At 45.1% G+C, this 19,465-nt stretch overlaps 4 protein-coding genes across 8 annotated transcripts; 3 read left to right on the forward strand and 1 right to left on the reverse strand.

Annotated features, from left to right (window-relative positions):
* The first annotated feature begins 1,101 nt into the window (after nucleotides 1-1,101).
* On the forward strand, nucleotides 1,102-9,426 carry sgip1b (SH3GL interacting endocytic adaptor 1b). Its single transcript, XM_088395619.1, has 23 exons — nucleotides 1,102-1,595; nucleotides 2,739-2,802; nucleotides 2,906-2,951; nucleotides 3,172-3,228; nucleotides 3,412-3,469; nucleotides 3,590-3,765; nucleotides 3,875-3,886; nucleotides 4,252-4,263; nucleotides 4,399-4,423; nucleotides 4,508-4,571; nucleotides 4,737-4,807; nucleotides 4,885-4,959; nucleotides 5,026-5,088; nucleotides 5,167-5,913; nucleotides 6,088-6,209; nucleotides 6,418-6,568; nucleotides 6,645-6,756; nucleotides 6,852-7,007; nucleotides 7,097-7,229; nucleotides 7,297-7,499; nucleotides 7,644-7,708; nucleotides 7,809-7,973; nucleotides 8,053-9,426. The coding sequence occupies exons 1-23, from the start codon at nucleotides 1,586-1,588 to the stop codon at nucleotides 8,073-8,075; spliced, it is 2,610 nt and encodes an 869-aa protein (XP_088251745.1). The 5' UTR covers nucleotides 1,102-1,585; the 3' UTR covers nucleotides 8,076-9,426.
* Nucleotides 9,427-9,701: 275 nt separating this feature from the next.
* On the forward strand, nucleotides 9,702-11,417 carry LOC148387142 (dynein light chain Tctex-type 5-A-like). 2 transcript variants are annotated; one of them, XM_088396434.1, is made up of 5 exons: nucleotides 9,702-9,871; nucleotides 10,236-10,326; nucleotides 10,421-10,500; nucleotides 10,622-10,746; nucleotides 10,819-11,417. In XM_088396434.1, exons 1-5 carry the CDS (start codon nucleotides 9,823-9,825, stop codon nucleotides 11,020-11,022), a joined length of 549 nt encoding a protein of 182 aa, XP_088252560.1. In that variant the 5' UTR covers nucleotides 9,702-9,822; the 3' UTR covers nucleotides 11,023-11,417. The 2 variants fall into 2 exon arrangements, with proteins under 2 accessions (XP_088252560.1, XP_088252561.1); XM_088396435.1 differs by lacking the exon at nucleotides 9,702-9,871 and having other exon boundaries at nucleotides 10,048-10,326.
* A 177-nt stretch (nucleotides 11,418-11,594) lies between these two features.
* Nucleotides 11,595-16,380, forward strand: mier1b (mesoderm induction early response 1b, transcriptional regulator). Of its 2 annotated transcripts, none has more exons than XM_088396428.1 (13): nucleotides 11,595-11,727; nucleotides 12,387-12,411; nucleotides 12,500-12,648; nucleotides 12,721-12,900; nucleotides 12,998-13,127; nucleotides 13,203-13,270; nucleotides 13,377-13,449; nucleotides 13,532-13,683; nucleotides 13,756-13,837; nucleotides 13,898-13,992; nucleotides 14,296-14,423; nucleotides 14,673-14,800; nucleotides 14,915-16,380. In XM_088396428.1, exons 1-13 carry the CDS (start codon nucleotides 11,719-11,721, stop codon nucleotides 15,205-15,207), a joined length of 1,512 nt encoding a protein of 503 aa, XP_088252554.1. In that variant the 5' UTR covers nucleotides 11,595-11,718; the 3' UTR covers nucleotides 15,208-16,380. The 2 variants fall into 2 exon arrangements, with proteins under 2 accessions (XP_088252554.1, XP_088252555.1); XM_088396429.1 differs by having other exon boundaries at nucleotides 14,377-14,423.
* Nucleotides 16,255-19,361, reverse strand: LOC148387144 (nucleotide sugar transporter SLC35D2-like). Of its 3 annotated transcripts, XM_088396431.1 has the most exons (13): nucleotides 19,085-19,361; nucleotides 18,582-18,615; nucleotides 18,418-18,504; nucleotides 18,268-18,335; nucleotides 17,852-17,923; nucleotides 17,721-17,789; nucleotides 17,557-17,659; nucleotides 17,381-17,473; nucleotides 16,987-17,054; nucleotides 16,834-16,912; nucleotides 16,693-16,775; nucleotides 16,513-16,565; nucleotides 16,255-16,427 (listed from the first exon to the last, which is right to left on the reverse strand). In XM_088396431.1, the coding sequence occupies exons 1-13, from the start codon at nucleotides 19,348-19,350 to the stop codon at nucleotides 16,414-16,416; spliced, it is 1,089 nt and encodes a 362-aa protein (XP_088252557.1). In that variant the 5' UTR covers nucleotides 19,351-19,361; the 3' UTR covers nucleotides 16,255-16,413. The 3 variants fall into 3 exon arrangements, with proteins under 3 accessions (XP_088252557.1, XP_088252559.1, XP_088252558.1); XM_088396433.1 differs by lacking the exon at nucleotides 18,582-18,615; XM_088396432.1 differs by lacking the exon at nucleotides 17,721-17,789.
* Nucleotides 19,362-19,465: the final 104 nt, after the last annotated feature.

Here is a 19,465-nt window from a genome sequence, read left to right on the forward strand (position 1 = left end):
AACTTTAAAATTAGCTTGTATAGCCTTTTTATATCTGTATCAATTAATAGTCTTACTCCCTACCCAATACACAAAACGGAGGAGGGTTTATTTGATTTCATTCATATGTTTGTTTCATTCTTTAAAAGACACAAAAGAGGGCAGAAGGAAGGTCTGATGAGCCCTTGGTGGTAGATTTAAACATCTTGACTGAACTCGACATGGACTCAATACAGTTTGCAATGTACGTAGTCACACAAGCAATTTGAGAGTCACTGTTTTCCTGCCATCCGTCCGTCCGTCCGTCCGTCCATCCATCCATCCATCCATCCATCCATCCATCCATCCATCCACCCATCCATCCATCCATCCATCCATCCATCCATCCATCCATCCATCCATCCATCCATCCATCCATCCATCCATCCATCCATCCATCCATCCATCCATCCATCCATCCATCCATCCATCCATCCATCCAATCATCCAATCATCCATCCAATCATCCGCACCGCTTGTCCTGTGTATCAAACTTCAGCAGTAGTTGGTTCCCTCTCCACTTCTGGAGTTCATTTGGTTATACTCTCCTTAGCTAAATCCATGCTGGCATGACTTCTGACCCTGTGCTGACAACTTACGTAAGTAAGGAGCTTGTTAAGGAAAGCACGCGGGGTGTGCCTTTGCTCTGTTACTGCAGGTTCGCTAAGCTCATTGACTTAGCTTCATAAATGACCTTACATAGCGCATGCCTCACGTGACCACCTCGAGTATCCCTCAACTGGATATAATTCTGATTGCTGTCAATGTACGGTTGTTGAGAATGGATTTTTGTAACCCCCAGCTTTGATGACGAGGCAAATTAGTCAAAAAAAATGAACCAACTTTCATTTTAAATATATGATGTCCGCACAGTGTTTGCTCCACGCTTGTTGTGTCAGGCATTCTAAAATTATGAGTTGGTTTACTTGAGTTTTGTCTTTATTAGACAGTGATTTACTTCTATTTATATCAACATGAGTAAGTCAATTATTTTTCCAAAGAAGAAGTCAGTGGTTGAATCCATGTGTAATCTGCATGCATTCGGCTGATGTTTCTGTCAGATGGAAGCCGAAGGCATCGGGGGACAGCGGCCATGTGACCGCGGATGCCAGGATTGGTTTAGTGCAGCTGTGACATCAGCAAAGCAGCCATTCCCTCCCACCTCCCTCCGTCTTAGTCTTCCTCGCTCTCCTGAGCGCTCCGTGTTCCCCCTCTTCCTTTCCTCAGCATCTCTCCACCGAGCCAGCTTTAGCGTGCCTTGGTGCTTGTGGCGTCCAGGACCGATCGGGCCCCTTATTCCAGGATTATCCCCACGGCTTTCTCTTCCTCTCTCTTGCTGTCCTCCACAGCTGCTGTCATTCACCCTCTCCCTTGCCCTCCCCTCCTCTCATCTCTGTATACGGGAGTTGGGCCTCTGAGGGAGGAGGGAGTCAACCTCCGCGTTTGGCCGGGGGAACCGCGTGCAATTAGCCATGCCCTGCCCGGGCATCCTTTGACCATCTGGAATCATTTCTCCACTCGTGTCCATCTGCACATCAGCGGCAGTGTAGGATGAAAATCTGCAACCATGATGCAAGGTAATGCGTCCAGCGCTTATCTTGCACCCCTTGCGTCCGTCCTCCCCTTGCCCTCTTGCGTCTCGCTGGGCCATCAAGGACCGAATTCATTGACGCACTCTGTCATGCGGCGCCGACGACTCGGGACGCCCCGGACTGTACGTTGCGAAGCACGCTTGACGGCTTTGTTGAGCATTGGCAAGCTATGAACGAGGAACGCCAAGGCTAGTGAGGTGTGGTGAAAAGAAAAAACATGGTGCCCTGGTGCAATGTAATCCTGCTCATGTCACTGCACAGTCTTATTTGTGTGCTATAAATGTTTTTACAAACGGTAACCTCCACCTACTCGTGTTGTAACTAGTGTTGTGCAAACATTGAAATGCTAAACTATGGCCATGGCTAAATGGTATCCTGTTCACTAACCTTAATGACAGTTGCCCCCTCTTCATACCACGCCAGTGCATAAAAGGCATTTGGTTGGTAGCTAAAATTAGCAAATGACCTGCAATTAGTCTCTTGTGGTGTTCCGTGTACTTCTCGAGCTTGAAGTTACTCTCGTGTTCTAAGCCCATTTTGACGTCACAACAATCTGCCATTTGATGTTTCTACTTTCTCAATTGCTTTTTTAAACCAAAAAAAAAAGGAAAGCTCAATCGTGTTGAAGTTCCAATGCTGATGATTAGTTTTATACATTAGTGAAGAGTTTGAAAGTTATCCCGGCCCCCTGCTGGTGCGGGTTTCCTACAAGTCCACCAAGATGCCCAATGTCAAAGCTGTCAAAGTGACTCCTTTATAGAGCAGCAGGTGGAGGTTGTGCCACATGCCATAGTTGCCATATTTCACTTGAATTACGCTAATGAAGTGAGCACATTGATCAGTGTTTCCTTTCCGGCTCATAAGTGGATTGTGGAGTCTGCACAGCTTCATTCGCTATAGAAGCTGTTTGTCGATGTCTGGCATCTCGGCGCTAAAGCAATAAACTAATTCATCGAGGTAATTGCGTAAAGCTTCTTCTCAAAATGACTCCATTTTTGCTTACGTACTTTGGAGTCAACACAGTGTTGAATGGCTCGGGACATACAGTAGTCTTAATTTTAACATGGAGCTTTATTTAAATGTCAGTCCATTTATCCTTTGCGATGTCGGCTCTCTTTCTTTCACAAGGACTGAAAAAACGAACTAGGAAGGTCTTGGGCTTACAAAAAAAAGACAAGGATGCAGAGACCACGTAAGTTACCTGGTATGGATGTTTGGAATACTCAACTGCAAAAATATGGCCAGAGCAGCGTTTATAGTGGTGCTATTTCTGTCTCTTTTGTCATTTCAAACAGGAGCTCACCTGACAAAGAAGCAACTGCGAGTGGAAAGAAAGGAAACGTGTGTACATGTTGCGACTTTCTCCCCCTCTGTTTGGCTATATGTCTGTCCAGCATGGCAAAGTGCTTGTTATTTTCACTTTCAATTCACTTTGATTGCATTTAGTGTAAAAAAAAAAAGAGCTGTCACATTTGCTGGGTGTCTCTTGCATGTTTTTCCTTTGCTTTATTCTTTGAGACACTTGTGTGATGTTTGCCTTCCCTGTTGTCATTTTGTACAGAAAAAGACTAACGGAGCACCCAATGGTTTCTATGGAGAGTTTGACTGGGACAGATACGTGAGTGTTCACTGCCACCTTTTTTTATTTTTTGTCTTGCTGCTCCCTCTTTCACTTTTGCTTTCCAGCGCACGTATGAAACGAGCGAGCCTGCCTTCACAAGCATTCTAATATCAAGGCTTTTTTAAAAAAAAAATCAGCCGAGAATTCTTGTTCTTAGCAATTTTCTCGCTGTCATTTCAGGCATCGCCTGATGTGGATGAGGAAGGTTTTAGCCAACGTCCTGGCGATGAAGGTGATGATATCCTTTTTGCCCACTTTTTATACTACTTATCCGTCCCTGAGCGGGAAGTGAACCAGTATGACCTGTACCGAAGCGTGTCTCGTAGCCCTTTTTCTTTTGTCCTTGACAAATGTTGACCAGCTTCCACAGGAAAGCAGTTTTTCTCCTCCAGCGATTCAGAGGACGAGGAAGAAAGCAAGAGAAAGTTCCAAATCAGGATCAAGCCACTGGTGACTGAGAGTGCCAAATGCATCCCTCCATCGGTGGATGAGCTCAAAGCCTCAGTGGGAGGTTTGGCGCTTTCTCCATCTCTGGTGAGTCAACTCGGGAATAAAACTCTTATTTCATTAAAAAAAAAAAGGATGTTACTGACTTTTGTTGCCATTTTTTCTTATTTTTGCATTCATGTCATTTATCTTGCAGAAGAGAAGTCCGGTAAGCCGTTTCATTTTTTTTTTAACTACACTTCATTTTGCATGAGATCTCCTTGAGAGTCTCCCCCTAGTGGTGCTTGCCACAAATGACCTTTTTAACCGCACTTCATTTTGCATGATTTCATACCTTGTCGGTGAATAAACCTGTGCAGCTTGACTTATGTCACATAATGCATACAAACATAACCAACACACAAGTCTTCATGATGAGTTGAAATGATCGTGCCGTCCTTCTCATCTCTTGTGTGTCACGTTGCATTATAGAAAGGAACAGTGTGTGACGTTTTTTGGTTGATGTAAGTTTGACTGATTTGTCACTCACTTTCTGACCCAGGTGTGTTCTCTCTTCCTTTTTGCTGGTCTCAGAGACGCAGCCCGGTGAGTTTTGTGGCATCGTGCGCTCACTGTTTGAACCTCCCCAAACGTCTCGTCTCTTCTGCGGTGCAGAATGTAACACGAATGACAGCCAGATAGTCTTAAAGTCACACACTATTTTTTTTTTTTTTTTTACAGGGACAGATAAAGAGGCACCTGTCATGTAAGTCCATCCATTTTGCATTGATCTACTTTTTGATGCCCAATCTAGCGAGCAGCCCTTCATTTGCCGGTTTGTCGTTTCTAGGTGAAGAGATTGCTCGACCCAGACGCTCGACCCCCACGCCAAGTCCTGCTCCTGACACCTCAAGGTCATTTTTGATTTTTGTCTCTTCTCAAGGAAGCAACTTGATTACATTGAATATCAGAGCAGCTTTTCTACTCTGACATGTGTTCATCCAACTTTCTGTTGTGCTAACATGAAGAAATCACTTCATGCCAACAAATCCGACTTAAAAACTTGTCTACCTTTGCAGTGACAGACTATCGCAGAACAGCCCCGCCTTCTTCAGACTGCCCACACTGAGCCAATATGCCAGATATGATGGTATTGCAAGTCGTACAGTATCACATGCTTACATAAAAAAGTTACTACAGAGGCAACATTGGTCATCATCTCTTCAGTGCTTCCTGCTGATGTCTGGGGAGGATCTCAGCCAAGGTCGGAGTCGCCTTTGAGCAAAAGTTTCCCAACGGGAGGTAAGCTTGTTTTGAAATATTCACAATTGCTGAAATGTTGAAAGTTGTGTTGAATTGTCATTGCAGCTCCTCCTCCGCTCCCTCCCAAGAACATATCGAGGAGTCAAGGCTATCCTTCGCAATCTGCAGGTAAACAATTTTGGATTGAATTGAAAAATGCTCGTCCATATTTGCCATCATTTCTTTTTTTTTTTTTTTTTGCTGCAGTTGATTTACCCAACAGAAGAGCAACTTGCAGTTCTGCCCCCATCTACCTAAGCGTCTTGTCGCCCTCATCCCACCGAGGCTCGGCGGCGCCCGACCTGGACGATGTGTTTGGTAGCCCGCGCGCTGTTGAAGACACCCCGTCCGCCAGATGGGTTACTTTCACAAATGACAGACCTCCGCCACCAGATGAGCCCGCTCCACCCCCTCCACCAGATTCTCCCGCCCCGGACACACCCTCGTCCACACCCTCCACCCCTCGTCTCTCGCCAGGACCCCCTCCCAACGAGCCTCCGCCTTCACCTCCGGCCGTCTCTCCTGACTCCTTGCCTCCTTTCACGCCACCGGACTCACCCACTTCCATCATGTTTGGACCTCCACCTCCGGATGAACCGGCCCCTCCCCTGCCCCCTTACTTCTCGCCCAGCAGTTCGCCAGCAGCCTGCCTTGATGAGGAGGCCATTGATGAGGAGGTGCTGCAGTTTGCGCATTACTCGCACTCCCCAGTATCAAGAAGTCCCGTGCCTCCTCTGCCAGCGGAGAGACGGTCTCCTCGAACAGGAGTTATATCGCCCCTGCTTTTGGGGGGAGTAGGGGGAAAAAGGACGCCCGAGGCGCTGCACCTGAGAGACGACATCCCAGATTTGACGGGTTCACCAAGAGAGCTAACGGCGAGCTTCCGTGGAACGCCGCCTCCTCTTCATCCGACCGCGTACCGATCCATTGTGTCTTCCCCTGGGCCTCATTCAGGTAAGCTTGAGGATTCAAGTGGTGGACCTACCTAAGTTACAAAAATACTCCCATATAGCGCTTTGATAGCCAAAGTGTGGTTGGTTATAAGATGAAGGAAATACTGTTTTCAAAAAATGACTTTGCTGAGACAAGCATCTCAGGTAGCTCAAGCTAAGCTGCTATGTGCCTCAGGAGCATCTTCACCAGCCCGCTGCGCTACCCCCCAGTCTCGTGGCAGTCCGGTCCCTCCTCCTCCTCCTCCGCGGCCTTCTTCGCGGCCAAAGTTGCCCCCCGGAAAACCCACCCCAGACCTGGTATGTGTTGTGCCCAGGTTTGACCTTTGACCTTACTTATCAAATATCTTGCTTTCTATGAATACATTTTGTAAAAAATACACTCCCTATGAAATAGAATCACAGCATATCATTTACCGGATAAATCAAATTATTGCAGACTCATATTCGTGCAAGGTGTTGTACTATGACGATGTTGCCGTTATCAATGAATTAATTCATCTTCCAGACTCCGCCCTTCAGTCCTTCTGTGTCTGGAAGCCCTCCACCTTTTGCACCACTGGCTCGGGCAGAGAGCTCCTCTTCCATCTCTTCCATAACGTCACAGAGCGCAGCGTCCACACCCACTTTAGGACGGGACCTCAATCTGTCCAACACAGGTACACTCTGTGTGAATGTTTGCTCCGACAAATCCGCTCTGTTGAAATGTACCTTCTGTGTGTTTGTGCCATTTAGGGTGTTCAAGAGGGCCCAGCCCGCTTACCATGGGACCTCAGGACACTCTGCCAGTGGCAGCGGCCTTCACAGAAACCATCAACGCTTATTTCAAAGGCGCCGACCCCAGCAAGTAGGCCCGCATTTCATCCGGTGGCCAAATCTGATTGCTTCCAATCAGTTTCTTGAATTGCACGTTTTCTATCTCATTCTTGCCTGCTCTTTCAGATGTGTGGTGAAGATTACCGGGGAACTGGTGCTCTCCTTCCCAGCAGGCATCACCAGGCATTTCGCCAGCCACCCGACTCAACCCGTCCTCATCTTTAGCATCGGCAACTACACCCGACTGGAGCAGGTTCTCCCCAATCCACAGCTGCTGTGCTGGTAGGAATGAATATACAGCAACGGAGAATGCTCCCTACATTGAAAAAAAAAAAATCACTCAATGGTGTCTATTCTTCTGATCCTTTCAGTGATTCCCCAACAGACAGCGTCGAGACCAAACAGTTCTGGGTGAACATGCAAAACTTGATGAGTCATCTTAAGAAAGTGGCTGAGCAGAAGCCCCAGGCGACATACTATAATGTGGATATGATCAAATATCAGGTATCCATATATCCTTCCATGCATCCAACAAATAAATCCTTGGCTCAAATATCTCTGTGCCTTTTAGGTGTCAGCAGATGGAATCCAGTCCACTCCTCTCAGTCTAGCCGTGAGTTGGCGCAGCGATGCGGACAACACGGACCTGAGGATAGACTACAAATACAACGCAGAGGCAATGGTGACCCCGGCTCCGCTTCACAACGTCCACTTTCTGGTTCCTGTAGATGGAGGCGTAGCTAAACTCCAGGCTATGGTCCCACCTGCCACCTGGTGAGGGCTTTCACCATCAGTAGTATTTATTCACTCCACGTAGCTGTAGAAATTCCTGTGCAGTACAGTTGAACAGAATAACGGAACGGATTAATGGCACTTCCATTCATTTCAATAGGGAACGATGATTTGTTTCTTTTGAAGGCATCCAGAGCAGCAGATGATACAGTGGAAGATTCCCAGCCTTTCCAGTAGGTCTGAAAACGGAGGTAAGTTACCTTTGAAATCCTTTCAAATGCCATGAAAGCTTTTCAACTTTTTTGATCATTTGATGTTGAAATCTGTTCTGGCTGCATCGGTGTCCTGTAGGAGTCGGGGCTCTGCTGGGCCGCTTCCAGATGACAGAGGGTCCGTGGAAACCCTCCCAGCTGGCAGTTCACTTCACCAGTGAGGGCAGCACTATGTCCGGTTGCGATATCCAACTGCTCGGGACTGGCTACAGGCTCTCCCTAATTAAGAAGAGATTCGCTGCAGGTCAGAGTATGAACCATGGCTTTCTTTTCAAATCGCTTTGCGCCATTGTGCTTGACTAAAAACATTTCTTACTCCACAGGGAAATATTTGGCAGATAATTAGTGGACCTGCCTATGCACACAAGCAGGGGAATCCGTGGTTTGTTTTTTGCCTCTGACGACAATGACTCCTTTTAAACTTTACAGCATCCATCGGTAGAAAGATGGCTGCTGAGTGTATGCAAATCATGTAGTTTGTTACTTGAAACACTTTTAGGCCCTAAAGGAGTGAAATCCTAATTGACTCCTGGAAGCTTAATAGTGGATCCATACAGTGATGCAGCCAAACCTCCCTAACTTTGTCCAACTTGTCATTGTAAATTAATTGTAAAAGATAATAGATGATATATTATGACCACAGGGTGGAAAATGTACAAAAATTGTATGATAAGGAGGGTTATTTTCCAATGGAAATGTATTCATTTAGAGATTATTTTAAAAAAGAAAAAAATTGCAACGCATGGTTGATGAAAGACACCCCCCCACACACACACACACACCGTTTTTGTTGAATGTCTGCGTGAGCCTTAAGATTGACAAGGGTTGTGCCATATGTTGGAAAAAGGGAGGTTGTAATCCTGTATTAGCAAAATTTATTGCCACTTCATAATATGGCTGCGATCTTATACGCGGGTTTTGGTTACCTCAAGGACATCAAAAGTGATGAATGTGTTGTAGGGAAAAAAAACAAAAACAGATACTGCACACGTATTATGTACCTGCTGTGACGGCTTTTCTTTTTCATTTCATGTTTTAAAAAAATTCTAAGAGCAATATTGAAATATTTAAGTGTCAAAAGTGTAGACAGAGAACTATGTTTGAAATATTTCTCTCAGCATATGGATGGATATGTGTTTGTGCTTGTTTGTTTGTTGACGTCATAAGGATCTTAGGTTATCTGGAACGAAAGCGTTTCTCCTCATCTATTGTTTATTTTGTGTGTTCCCTGTACAAAAGTACGTGTTACTGTTCACGAATAAGTCCGGCGCCGCATGAAGTCTGCATTGCCCCCTCCCCACTTCTCTCATTGTGATGCTTCTCCATGCCAATAAGGTCACGATGCAATCTGTGTACTATTGCGTAATCATGCTATTACTTCAAGTTTGATACCTGTTCAGTGAATCTGGCATGTAGTCATTCATGTCCCCTGTTTGAACTGCACACAAAACATCTGGTATTTTCCATCTTTAGCTGATCAACTATGTTGCCTCACATTTAAGGCAACAGCTCATTCAAATTCTCTTTTCTTTGCCTGGATTTTTGCGCAGAACGTGATGTCCGTCTTTCAATACACAGAATATGCAAACATTTGATGTACATTTCCCATCCAAAGATTTGAAAAGTAAATACATGTGGAAAAAGTCAATATAATGTAAGACTTGTTTTACTTGGCTAATAAAGAAAAGAAAATACCACCAATCTCTCATTTGTACATTTGTACTGCTCACACACTCAAAAAATATTTTTACATTTTTAAACGTATGTTAACATATTTATAGTACAACTCTGTTACTGTTGTAATTTACTCTTTAAGTACATGAATATTAATGTAATTTTAAACTTGCTCCATTTTCATGTCAGACCTGTCAACCGTGATGACCTTTGTTGTGATTCGAGGTGCGTGGCGTCACTGAGAGTTACGGTAATGACGCAAGCGTGACGTTCTCATGTCGTCGCAAGAAGAAAAAGCATGCAAATCAAGCATAAAAGCTGATGATGATATTTGTTGGTTGCTCTCTGTGTGTGCCCCGCAATTGCCTGGCATCCAGTTGAGGAGGGAGTCCGCCATTCGGCTTTCGTGAGCAGCATAAATGCAGCCGACGTCGAAAATGGATGGGTGGAAGAAGTTAATGATATTATGTATGTTTTGTATTATGTACTAAACTGGTAAAATCAATACGCTTAGACCACCAAGCCATGTTTTATTTAGCTAACAGGATTTTTTTTATCGGAAAAAAAATAAAAATAAAATAAAATAAACCCGACTTCCGTGAGTGAAGAAAACCCGCCCCGAGTTACAGTTGTCATGACGACGCAAAACTGGAAAACGCCTGTTGGATTACGAACGCGTTTTTTGCAAAAGTGCCGATTTACAAGATGATCGCAAATGCGAATGTGCTGATTTGAAACGTGACTTTCGCTGTTTGTTTTTGCAATTTTGTTTTCCTTTCTATACGTTCGCTATTTGTGCTCTGTTTTGAGAAAATGTCTGATGTGCTTAAAGATAAAGCGGTCAAGAGACCAGACAAGAGGATCAGCAAGGGGCTTTCAGAGGGAAGTCATGGAATGAGAATCACGGGTGGCAGGACCAAGGAGTGAGTTGACCCTCTTGCGTTACAACTTCAGACTAGATATTTTTCTGATGTCTCTCAGGAAGGTCAACTGAGTGTGATCTGTTGTCTCTTTCAGTTCTTTGAGCAATGTGTCCTGCTTAGATGACCACCACGATGAACGAATGACTGTCAAATTTGAGAACACCTATCGGCTAGGTACATCTTTGTCATGGCATTGTTGCCCCCAAAATTTGATCTGTTTGCTTTAGTCAAAACAAAAAATCATCTCAACGACTGCACAAGACAACGCTTAATTCTCTGTGTGCTTTGATAACAGAACCTCAGAAACGTTTTCCTGCCCCTGCACTTGAGCAAATACTTAAGGACGTACTCAAAAGCTACTTAGAAGAAGAGGAATATGAAGTGGAATGGTCCCGGCAAATGACGAAAACCATATGTGAGGTGAGTCCTAAAGACGAGACAAATTGCAAAGCGAGACTTTACGGGATCATTCCTCTCGATGTCATCCTTCAGGTGGTACGAGCCCGTGTGAAGGACCTGATGATCCGCAGATACAAGGTGGTTGTCGTGGTCCACATCGGCCAGCTGGCCGGGCAGAGCATGGAGGTCAGCAGCCGCTGTTTGTGGGACCCATCAAGTGACACCTTTGCGTCGTGGTCTTTAAAGAACACGTCTCTGTACGGCGTGGCCAGTGTCTATGCCGTTTATCATGAGTGAAGCAAGCAATGTTTCCACGGATTCTCTTGAAAAGGTAACTGGGTTACTGATTACTTCATTTTAATAGTAACTCACTTTGATTGCTAATGACTTAACCAGCAGATAGAGACAACTGCGCTGAAAATTAAATTTGGTTTTGCCAATATTTAATTGGTACATTTTTAACCGTGATGTTTAGGAAAAAGTTTTCTTTTTAACTTAGTTTTTTTAAAATGAGTCTTTGTGGATTTCCGATGACACAAATATGTAAAATAATCTCTCTGGACCCCACTTAACATAAATATGTTCTCATAAAGTAGTTTTGTTCATGTTGAGCTGTAAAAATTATCATGTCAAACTTAAACATTTGTAATGTATATTGTTTATGAATATGACGATTAAATTTTGGGGACACAGCTCTGGTTGTCAGATTTTCTTCTGAATTCAAACACAATTTGTAATGAAATTTAGGGGCATAAGTAAATTACAGTTTTACCTAACCTTAACATTGAATTAACTTCTGTGTCTTGTGACAAGAAATTGACGCGTACTTCTGTGTATTGTGACAAGAAATTGACGCGTGGTCTGTCCACACAACAGCAGAGCAGTGCCTCCGTGATTCGCACAACGAACGAACGAACGAACGAACAAACGACGGAGTTCAGGTGGGCGGGGTTTTCCATCCGGGTACTCGCGTGACCCTGCAGGATTGCAAACATGGCGGAGGTAAGAAAGTGAAGTAAATAATGGGAAAATACAAAACTATATCGAGGCAAAGCGGATGCTTTCAGCCGCGTATACGCGTCGTGTACTTTGTACATTTTAGTACGTGGAACCATCAGCGCGCCGCTTCCTCTCTTAGTTATCAATTGTTCTTACATTAGCATCCTTGTAAACTTCGGCTTTGGCTAGCATTAGCTGCGGCGTTAGCGACTTTGCGGTTTTGTTCAGAATTGAATAATTTCCCCCTATTGAATATTTGCACTAAATTTATTACGTCCAGTGAATGGTCATTTTAGCTGCAATTTCGCCAGTTTTTTTTTTTTGTGCTCGCGGGTGTTCCTACGCGTAACTTGAAAGCGTTAGCTTGCTATTTAAATCGAATTAGCGCACAACTTGCTCGGTCGTTCATCTGAGGAAACGCACTGGGATAGTTTAACCAAGGCAGTGCGCTGAAGTCCTGCGACAAGTACGACTGTGTATTTTAGCGTCGATAAAGAGCGAATTAAATTCCCAGCAGGACGTAGTGACAGTCACTGTTGACCGCTCAGTGGCAGGCGCGCTTTTTGCGGACGACCCTTTTCTGTCGTTTGCTAAAAAGGCTGCGTTGTTTCAGTAAGGCTTTTGCTATTTCCTTTGATGCTTAGTACTTTTCTTTCTTGCAGTCCTCCCTTGGGAATCCAAGCCCAGGTATGTAGCATCAAATTTGCTGCACCAGAGAGAGAGTGTGGTTTTTTTTATTATTAATTTTTGCTAACTAAATGTGTCTTGCCTCTAGGGGGCTCAGCGACTTGCGTTGACCATGACTTCGACCCATCAGCGGACATGCTCGTCCATGACTTTGATGATGAACGCACAATGGAAGAGGAGGAAATGTTGGAAGCATCTGACGAGGCGAACGCCACTGAGATTGAAGATCTCGCACGCGTATGTTTATTAAGTCTAACCTTTGTTGTTTTAAGTTTACAGACAATAGACCTATTTCCCCTCCATCATTAGGAAGGAGAAATGCCCATTCATGAGCTCCTGAGTCTTTACGGCTATGGGGGCGCTTCACCGGCAGAGGAGGATGAGGAGGAGGATGAAGAACAGGAAGAAGAGGATGAAGACGAGGATGAGGATGATGAGCTGGATAATGACGAAAGCAGCAGAGGCACCGGCGAGCTCAAAAGAAATGAGGTGTGACTTTTCACTATTGACATAAACGGCTTGACAGAGAGATTATTTATTTGGCACGTTCGTGTGTAAAGAAGTGCGGTTTGATGCCTCTTTTTAGGACGAAGGCATAAAGAGCTCGACAGCACAGGAGGACGAGGCCCCGCCAGCCACGGAGGGCCGCACGCGGTCTGTCCGGGGCTTCGGCACATCCGAGCTTATCCGTCCGCAGAAGCACAAGTACTTTGAAAGTAGGTCGCCTCTCATCTCTCGCTCTTGCCGCAAATGGCTTGCCCTCGTGCATTTAAAAAGTGACGTTGTGTCAGGTAATAACGATGCAGAGGAGGAGTCCGAGGAAGATGAGGATTATGTTCCGTCCGAAGACTGGAAGAAGGTAGTTTGTCATTTTGATGAGCACCGGCTGGGCACCGCATTGGTGCCGACATCCCTCAGCCTATCCTTATTTTGTTTCCAACTCTTCTTGTCTCAAAACCCAACAGGAGATTATGGTGGGCTCTATGTATCAGGCAGAAACGCCCACCGGCTTATGTCAATACAAAGAAAATGAAAAAGGTAAGGCAGTAAAAATGCAAAGCAAAAAAAAAAAAATGTAGCACAGCCAGTTTGAAATCTGCCTTCTATTATTTCCGAGTAGTCTATGAAAATGATGACCAGCTGTTATGGAACCCCGAGTGCATCCCCGAAAACAAAGTGGTGGCATTTTTAATGGAGGCGTCAAGACGCACGGGCGAGGAGAAGGGCGTGGACGCCATCCCAGAAGGATCCCACATCAAGGACAACGAACAGGTGAGAGCTGCGCGCACAGGCGGGGGCCCGCTTCCAAACATGGCGTCAATTAAAAAATGGACTTCTTGCCAGGCATTATACGAACTTGTCAAATGTGACTTTGACACCGAGGAAGCTTTAAGAAGACTTCGCTTTAACGTGAAAGCGGCCAGAGGTAAGGCCCGTGTTTTCTGACACGTTGTTGATGTGAGCGTTAACTCCGGCGTCTTCACAGAGGAGCTTTCTGTCTGGACCGAAGAGGAGTGTCGAAATTTTGAACAAGGACTCAAATCCTATGGAAAAGACTTTCATTTAATACAGGCCAACAAGGTGAGGCAATTGACTCAAGACGAGCAAATTATCGCACAAATATGTCGTGACATTAGAAATCTTAACGATTCTATGAAAACAAAAGGGAAGGACCGAGTCACGGTTGATAGTTTCATTACAAAATAAAAGTGCTGAATAGATTTGACAAGCATGACATAAATTTCACAATTAGGGCATTTTTTTTTTTTTCTTCCTGTCCATGTTGTACTATTTTGCTTAGGCTTTTTTTTTTGTTTGATTGTCTCCTTTGTGTTGACGATGGTAATAATGTTGATTTCATGTCCGCTGCATTAAATCTTTCAGGTGAGAACTAGGTCTGTAGGAGAATGTGTGGCCTTTTATTACATGTGGAAGAAGTCTGAGCGTTATGATTTCTTTGCACAGCAAACCAGACTTGGAAAAAGGAAATACAACCTCCATCCCGGTGTCACGTAAGTTCTTGTTTGCTTCTCGCTTCTTCTAAATTGACTCACGCAGTGGATGTAGATGAACAGGTTCGAGGCCCGAGCCACCCCAAAACTGTGAATCCGCAAAGTATTCACAGTGCTCAGCAAAACTCAATCAGATTGTTTGTGAATACTTTCTGGATGCGTCTTAAAGCAAAGCGGCCCTAACTCGGTCTCACTATGGAGTTTTCAAGGCCGTGCGTAACGTGCCTGTACGCTGCCGTGTGCCTTCAGAGACTACATGGACAGGTTGTTGGACGAGACGGAGAGCGTGGCATCCAGCAGGGCGGCGTCGCCCCCTCCCACCACGTCCAGCAGCAGCGCCAGCCAATCGGAAAGGGAGGACAGCAGCGGGCACAATGGTGAGTCAAGTTCAAAAAGCGGCTCATCTAAGAGACGCAGTGCTGCCGTCTTTTCATGGCAACACTGCTCAAGAGTCAAAGGTGATCTTTTATTTCTTTTCGTTTTCTTGCCAGGTATTGCAGGCCACAGTTCCAGTCATGTCGGAGACGGCGCCCACGTTGTGCCGGAAAGCCAAGTGAAAGCTGAGCCCGCTGGCTCCAACGGCCCCTTTCCCACCTCAGACAACAACTCCAACGGATGCAGCCATCCCGGCTCACCGAGTCACCAGCGGAACGGCTCGCCGGAGCCTCCCGCCGACCAAAGAGACACGGCCGGACCGCACGACAGGCCGGCCAAGAGGATCAAGATAGAGACGGAGCCTTTGGCCCAAAGCCAAGCGGAAGCGACCGCAACGCAGGACAACTGAGCAGTCCAAATGATTTCCCCACTGGGGAGGGCGTCAGCGAGGACTCGATGAGCGGCTGTGCGGCCCAAAATGCCGTAGATCCTCCCTCCAGTGGGGGAACGATTGTGACCCCTGCCTGCCGACAGTCTCTCGAGCCCATCCAGGTAGCTCCCAACTTGTTCCCGGCCGGCGTCTGTAATGACTTGACAGCGTTTTGCCAAGAATCTCTCCTTTTCTATTTGTTCTCAAAGGAAAACAAACAAACGAATGATTCCCATTGCTATTTTTTTTACACCAGATATTTATATTTTTTAACAAAAAGTCTATGATGGGTATTTGCTCGTCAAGCCATTTGAACATGTGAAGAGCGAAGCGTTGAAAAGGACCTTACGCCCAAGCCGAGTGAGGGAGGGAGGGCGGTCCATCGTAGGCGAGCGGCTCACGTTGCTAGTTGACTTGAGTTGCACTTTCATTGGACTTTTTTTTTGCGGCAGAAGCAAAGGGACTTTTTTTTCGCTCGCAGAAATAAACCAGCCGAGGTTTGTTTGTGTCAAGCCCCTGACATCAGTGATGTCCTGTATTGACGCTGGCTGCATTTTTGGCAACGGCCGCCTTTTGCTTGGCATTTTCTTTTGACTCGTCCGAATGTCGGCCCTTTGTAAGCTTTGTATAGATTTTCCTACATCCATTGGTACATTTTGAAAAATTCTCCTGTTGCCCTTCTTTCTACGCTTTGGTCAAAAGCGGCTGTGAAATATAACACCGTATGTCATTTGAAAAGGAGCCATCCCATTTTTTCTTGCTTTGACTTTGTCTCAAAGCGTTTTAGCTTCACCTTTGGTTCTTAAGGTGCAAGGGTTACCTGACACGTTGGAAAGTCAGTTTGATTGGAGTGAGTTAAATCCGCCAGCACCCCCAGACATTTGATTAAGTCGCTTCTGAATGGTTTTACTCTCGATTGGGACCGTTTTGTCCTAAAACACATTTGCCCCGGTTAGTCTTGTTTGCAATGTTCTGCTGCCCCCCCTCCCCTGTGTAAATGACACCTAAATAAAAACAACTGCAACATATACAACACTAGGTTATATTTGATCAAAAATAAAAACAATGCCGAGTTAATATAACCCCAGGAAAAATCAGTCCAAAGTATGATCATAAATTGGCGGCGCTTTGTAATAAAGTTGGCAAACTGCTGGGTGTCTTTCTTCAACGCAGACCTCTTGAGCATCACCGTGCCTTTTCTGGGAAAGGCACGTAAACAGACAGTTAAGAGTAGCGAACTAAAGGAGCGCAACGTTGCGCGTGAAAGACTTTGAACGTGCGTACTTGTGTGTTCTTGAGTGAAGGTGCTGAAGGAGTACACGAGGCTCCCCGTGATGCTTTGGGGGACATAAATGGGACACCAAATAATGGCTCAGCCTACTTATTAATTTGATCAGTTTTGGAAAATCTTGCTCAATCCCAGGTTTCATTGGAACGTGGAATAATAATAGTTTTTAATCTCACCTGATGTTCAAACCGATAAAATTTGTCCAGGAAAAAATGTAATCGTCACCCAAGAGCATTCCCGCGTAGGTCACCACAATATTCTGCCACAAGGGGCAAAGGTCAGATTGCAACGCTGACACTTGGCGCCGGTTGCTTTACCTTAACGCAGCCCACGATGGAGGTAGTGAGTGCCGAGTTGTACTGCGTGCACAGCATGATAGAGTACATCAAGACCAATCTGGCAAAGGAGAAAAGACGCCTTAGACAAGTGTTGGAAGTGCGCTTCGCTAATTTTGCGCTAACAAAAGTTACCCCAAAACGCAGGAAAGCAAAAACTGCGTAAGGAAGAGCCGCTCCGACCAGCCGTCATACGCCAAACTCTAAAACGGCCAAATAATGTGTCAGCTCTTTAATCCTAATGTGTCCATGAACATATTTTTGACACTTATTTCAAAAATGTCTTTCCTTTTTTTCAGGTTTTGAGGTAGTTCCTTTCTTACCATGCATTGTAATTTATAGCTGCGACCAACATAGACTCCGTCGCCAGGTCATAAATTAGCTTCAGTGTGCCAAATAGTGATCTTTATATTATTGAAAATGGCTTCAAGTCAAGGACTTCTAAACTGATGATAAAGATATTGATTAAAACATTAATCATAACAGTCCCCTTGTCACAAAGTGCAAAAAACACCAAGCAGCAGCCGACCCGTTTTAAGTCTCCGGTGTAGTACGCGTACGCTACGGTGGGTAAAATCATGATCAGAGCGTTGTAGTAGAGAAGTCCAAATTTGCCCAGATCCTAAAAGAACAGCAGCAAAGAGTCTTTCGTTAATGACAAGTCAAAACAACATTTCAAAAGGTGATGTGAGCAGCTCTGCTTACCTTGGCATCCAGTTTCTGCTTCATGTAAGCACCACTGGCAGCTGAGAGTACGTTGTTGAGCATTATGAAGACGTAGCCCACGAGGTCAAACGCTAAGTCGGCGCTACCACACAAAAGTGACACGACTAACGTTTCATTCTTTTTGTCGTGGGACAGCAACTCACCTGGCGGCTATCAACGCGCCAAAGATCATCAAAAAGACGGCGCTTTTGATAAGCCTCGAGTACGTCTTTCTGATGAGAGACAGGAGATGTTGCAGCAGGTTTGCGGACGTTGGCGAGCGAGTGATGCTTACCTGAGCAAGATGACTTCACACAGCATGGTCAAGAGAATGCTGAACCTTCTCAGAGCTGTGAACATGGGCAAACTAAGACAGGAGAAAGAGAGAGAGACCATTAGATGTTAGCCAATCAGCTCTCGCCAATCCAGATGTTCCTCTCTGTCTCATCAGTTTGTATTTACTGGCCTGCATTCTTGCACTCCTAGACAAATAGTTCTTGTTTGTTCATCTCTCTCTGTCCAAGCCAAGCTGTTTGGCTGGTTTAGGTTTAGCTACTTTTATCCTGGTCATATTTTTGGTTGTCCCAGCACCTTGCTTTGCATTTTTGTTTTCCTTTATGATAAATGACTGCACTCCTGCAGTGCTCCCCTGAGTTTGGGTCCACAACAAAACAGCTTGGTGGAAACTGAGTCCTATTCTTAGAAACCAACTTGAGTCGCTGAGTCCCAAACAGTCCGGAGATCTGATTGCCGGCATGGAGTAGGGGCAGTGGAAATACCTGGCGGAGAAAAAAACGGTTGGCTTCATAAAGAGATGTTTCTGTCGACACAAGACAGCACAATTGGATAGTACTGCCTGACCTTGCGTGGTATACTTGAGTTCATATCTGGAAAGGAAATGATGCCCAACATTTTGCCAACCCGCAGAAGCACCACCGTCGCCAGCATCTGCCAAGCACAACACAAGCAGGGCGTTTCATACCATGACATGACCAGAAGGTTACTGATGCACGGGAACTACTCACTTGACCAATTCCAACACATGTTGATGAGGGAAATCTGGAATGAATATTACAAATTTCATCTTATCAACAGTATTTGTTTAATACTCAAAGAAAGTTGACTGATTTGTTGACTGGTCACATTTTTTTTTTTTTTTTTTTTTTTTTTTTACAAATCAGAGATGCATGTAAAGTTTTTTCATCTTAACAATATTTTTTTAATACTCGAAGAAATTTGACTGATTACACTGGTCACATTTTTTTTCACAAATCAGAGATGCATGTAAAGTTTTATTGATGACGTTTTTGCGCTGATTCTGGATGTGCCCTCAATCACGCCCGGTTTTCATGACAATAATAACAATGTAATAATTATATCTATCTGCCTTGACGTGCAGAGGCACAGGAAGTGCTCTGGTTATCCAGAACGCCCGTTTTCTGTTATCACTCTCACAAAAATGTTATGATTGGAAGCAAATGCACGTCCAGGTCGAGGCAATGATTGACTCTCGTACTTTGTACTTTACCTGTAGCTGCTGAGGACACTTTTGTTCACAACGACGATGAGAAAAGAGCTGATTCCGTAAAAACATGCAGCAAGCAGCTTTGGAAGCGCCGCGGGGGAGTCACCCAGAGTGTCGTTGTCGGCTGGTGGGGATGCTCCTCCGTCAGCCTCCAATCTTGGTCGACGTTTGTGCGTGTGCGACTCTGTCATATTTATTTCACATGCAAAGCCCGAAGGCAGTCTGTGTGAGTTGAGTCGAAGCGGAAAGCTGCGCTCTCTAGTGGGCATGCGCAGTTGACAGCCGCACGAAGGTTGTTTGCGACGAAAGCGGAAATGAAGGGCCAATTCCTATCTTGGTGGAATGTCTCATATCAGACCGTAAACTTTCCCCCCAATCGAAGCA

This window comes from Syngnathus floridae, chromosome 14 (assembly GCF_059516105.1).
Source record: "Syngnathus floridae isolate MCC-2025c chromosome 14, RoL_Sflo_1.0, whole genome shotgun sequence".
NCBI classification, from domain to species: Eukaryota; Metazoa; Chordata; class Actinopteri; order Syngnathiformes; family Syngnathidae; genus Syngnathus; species Syngnathus floridae.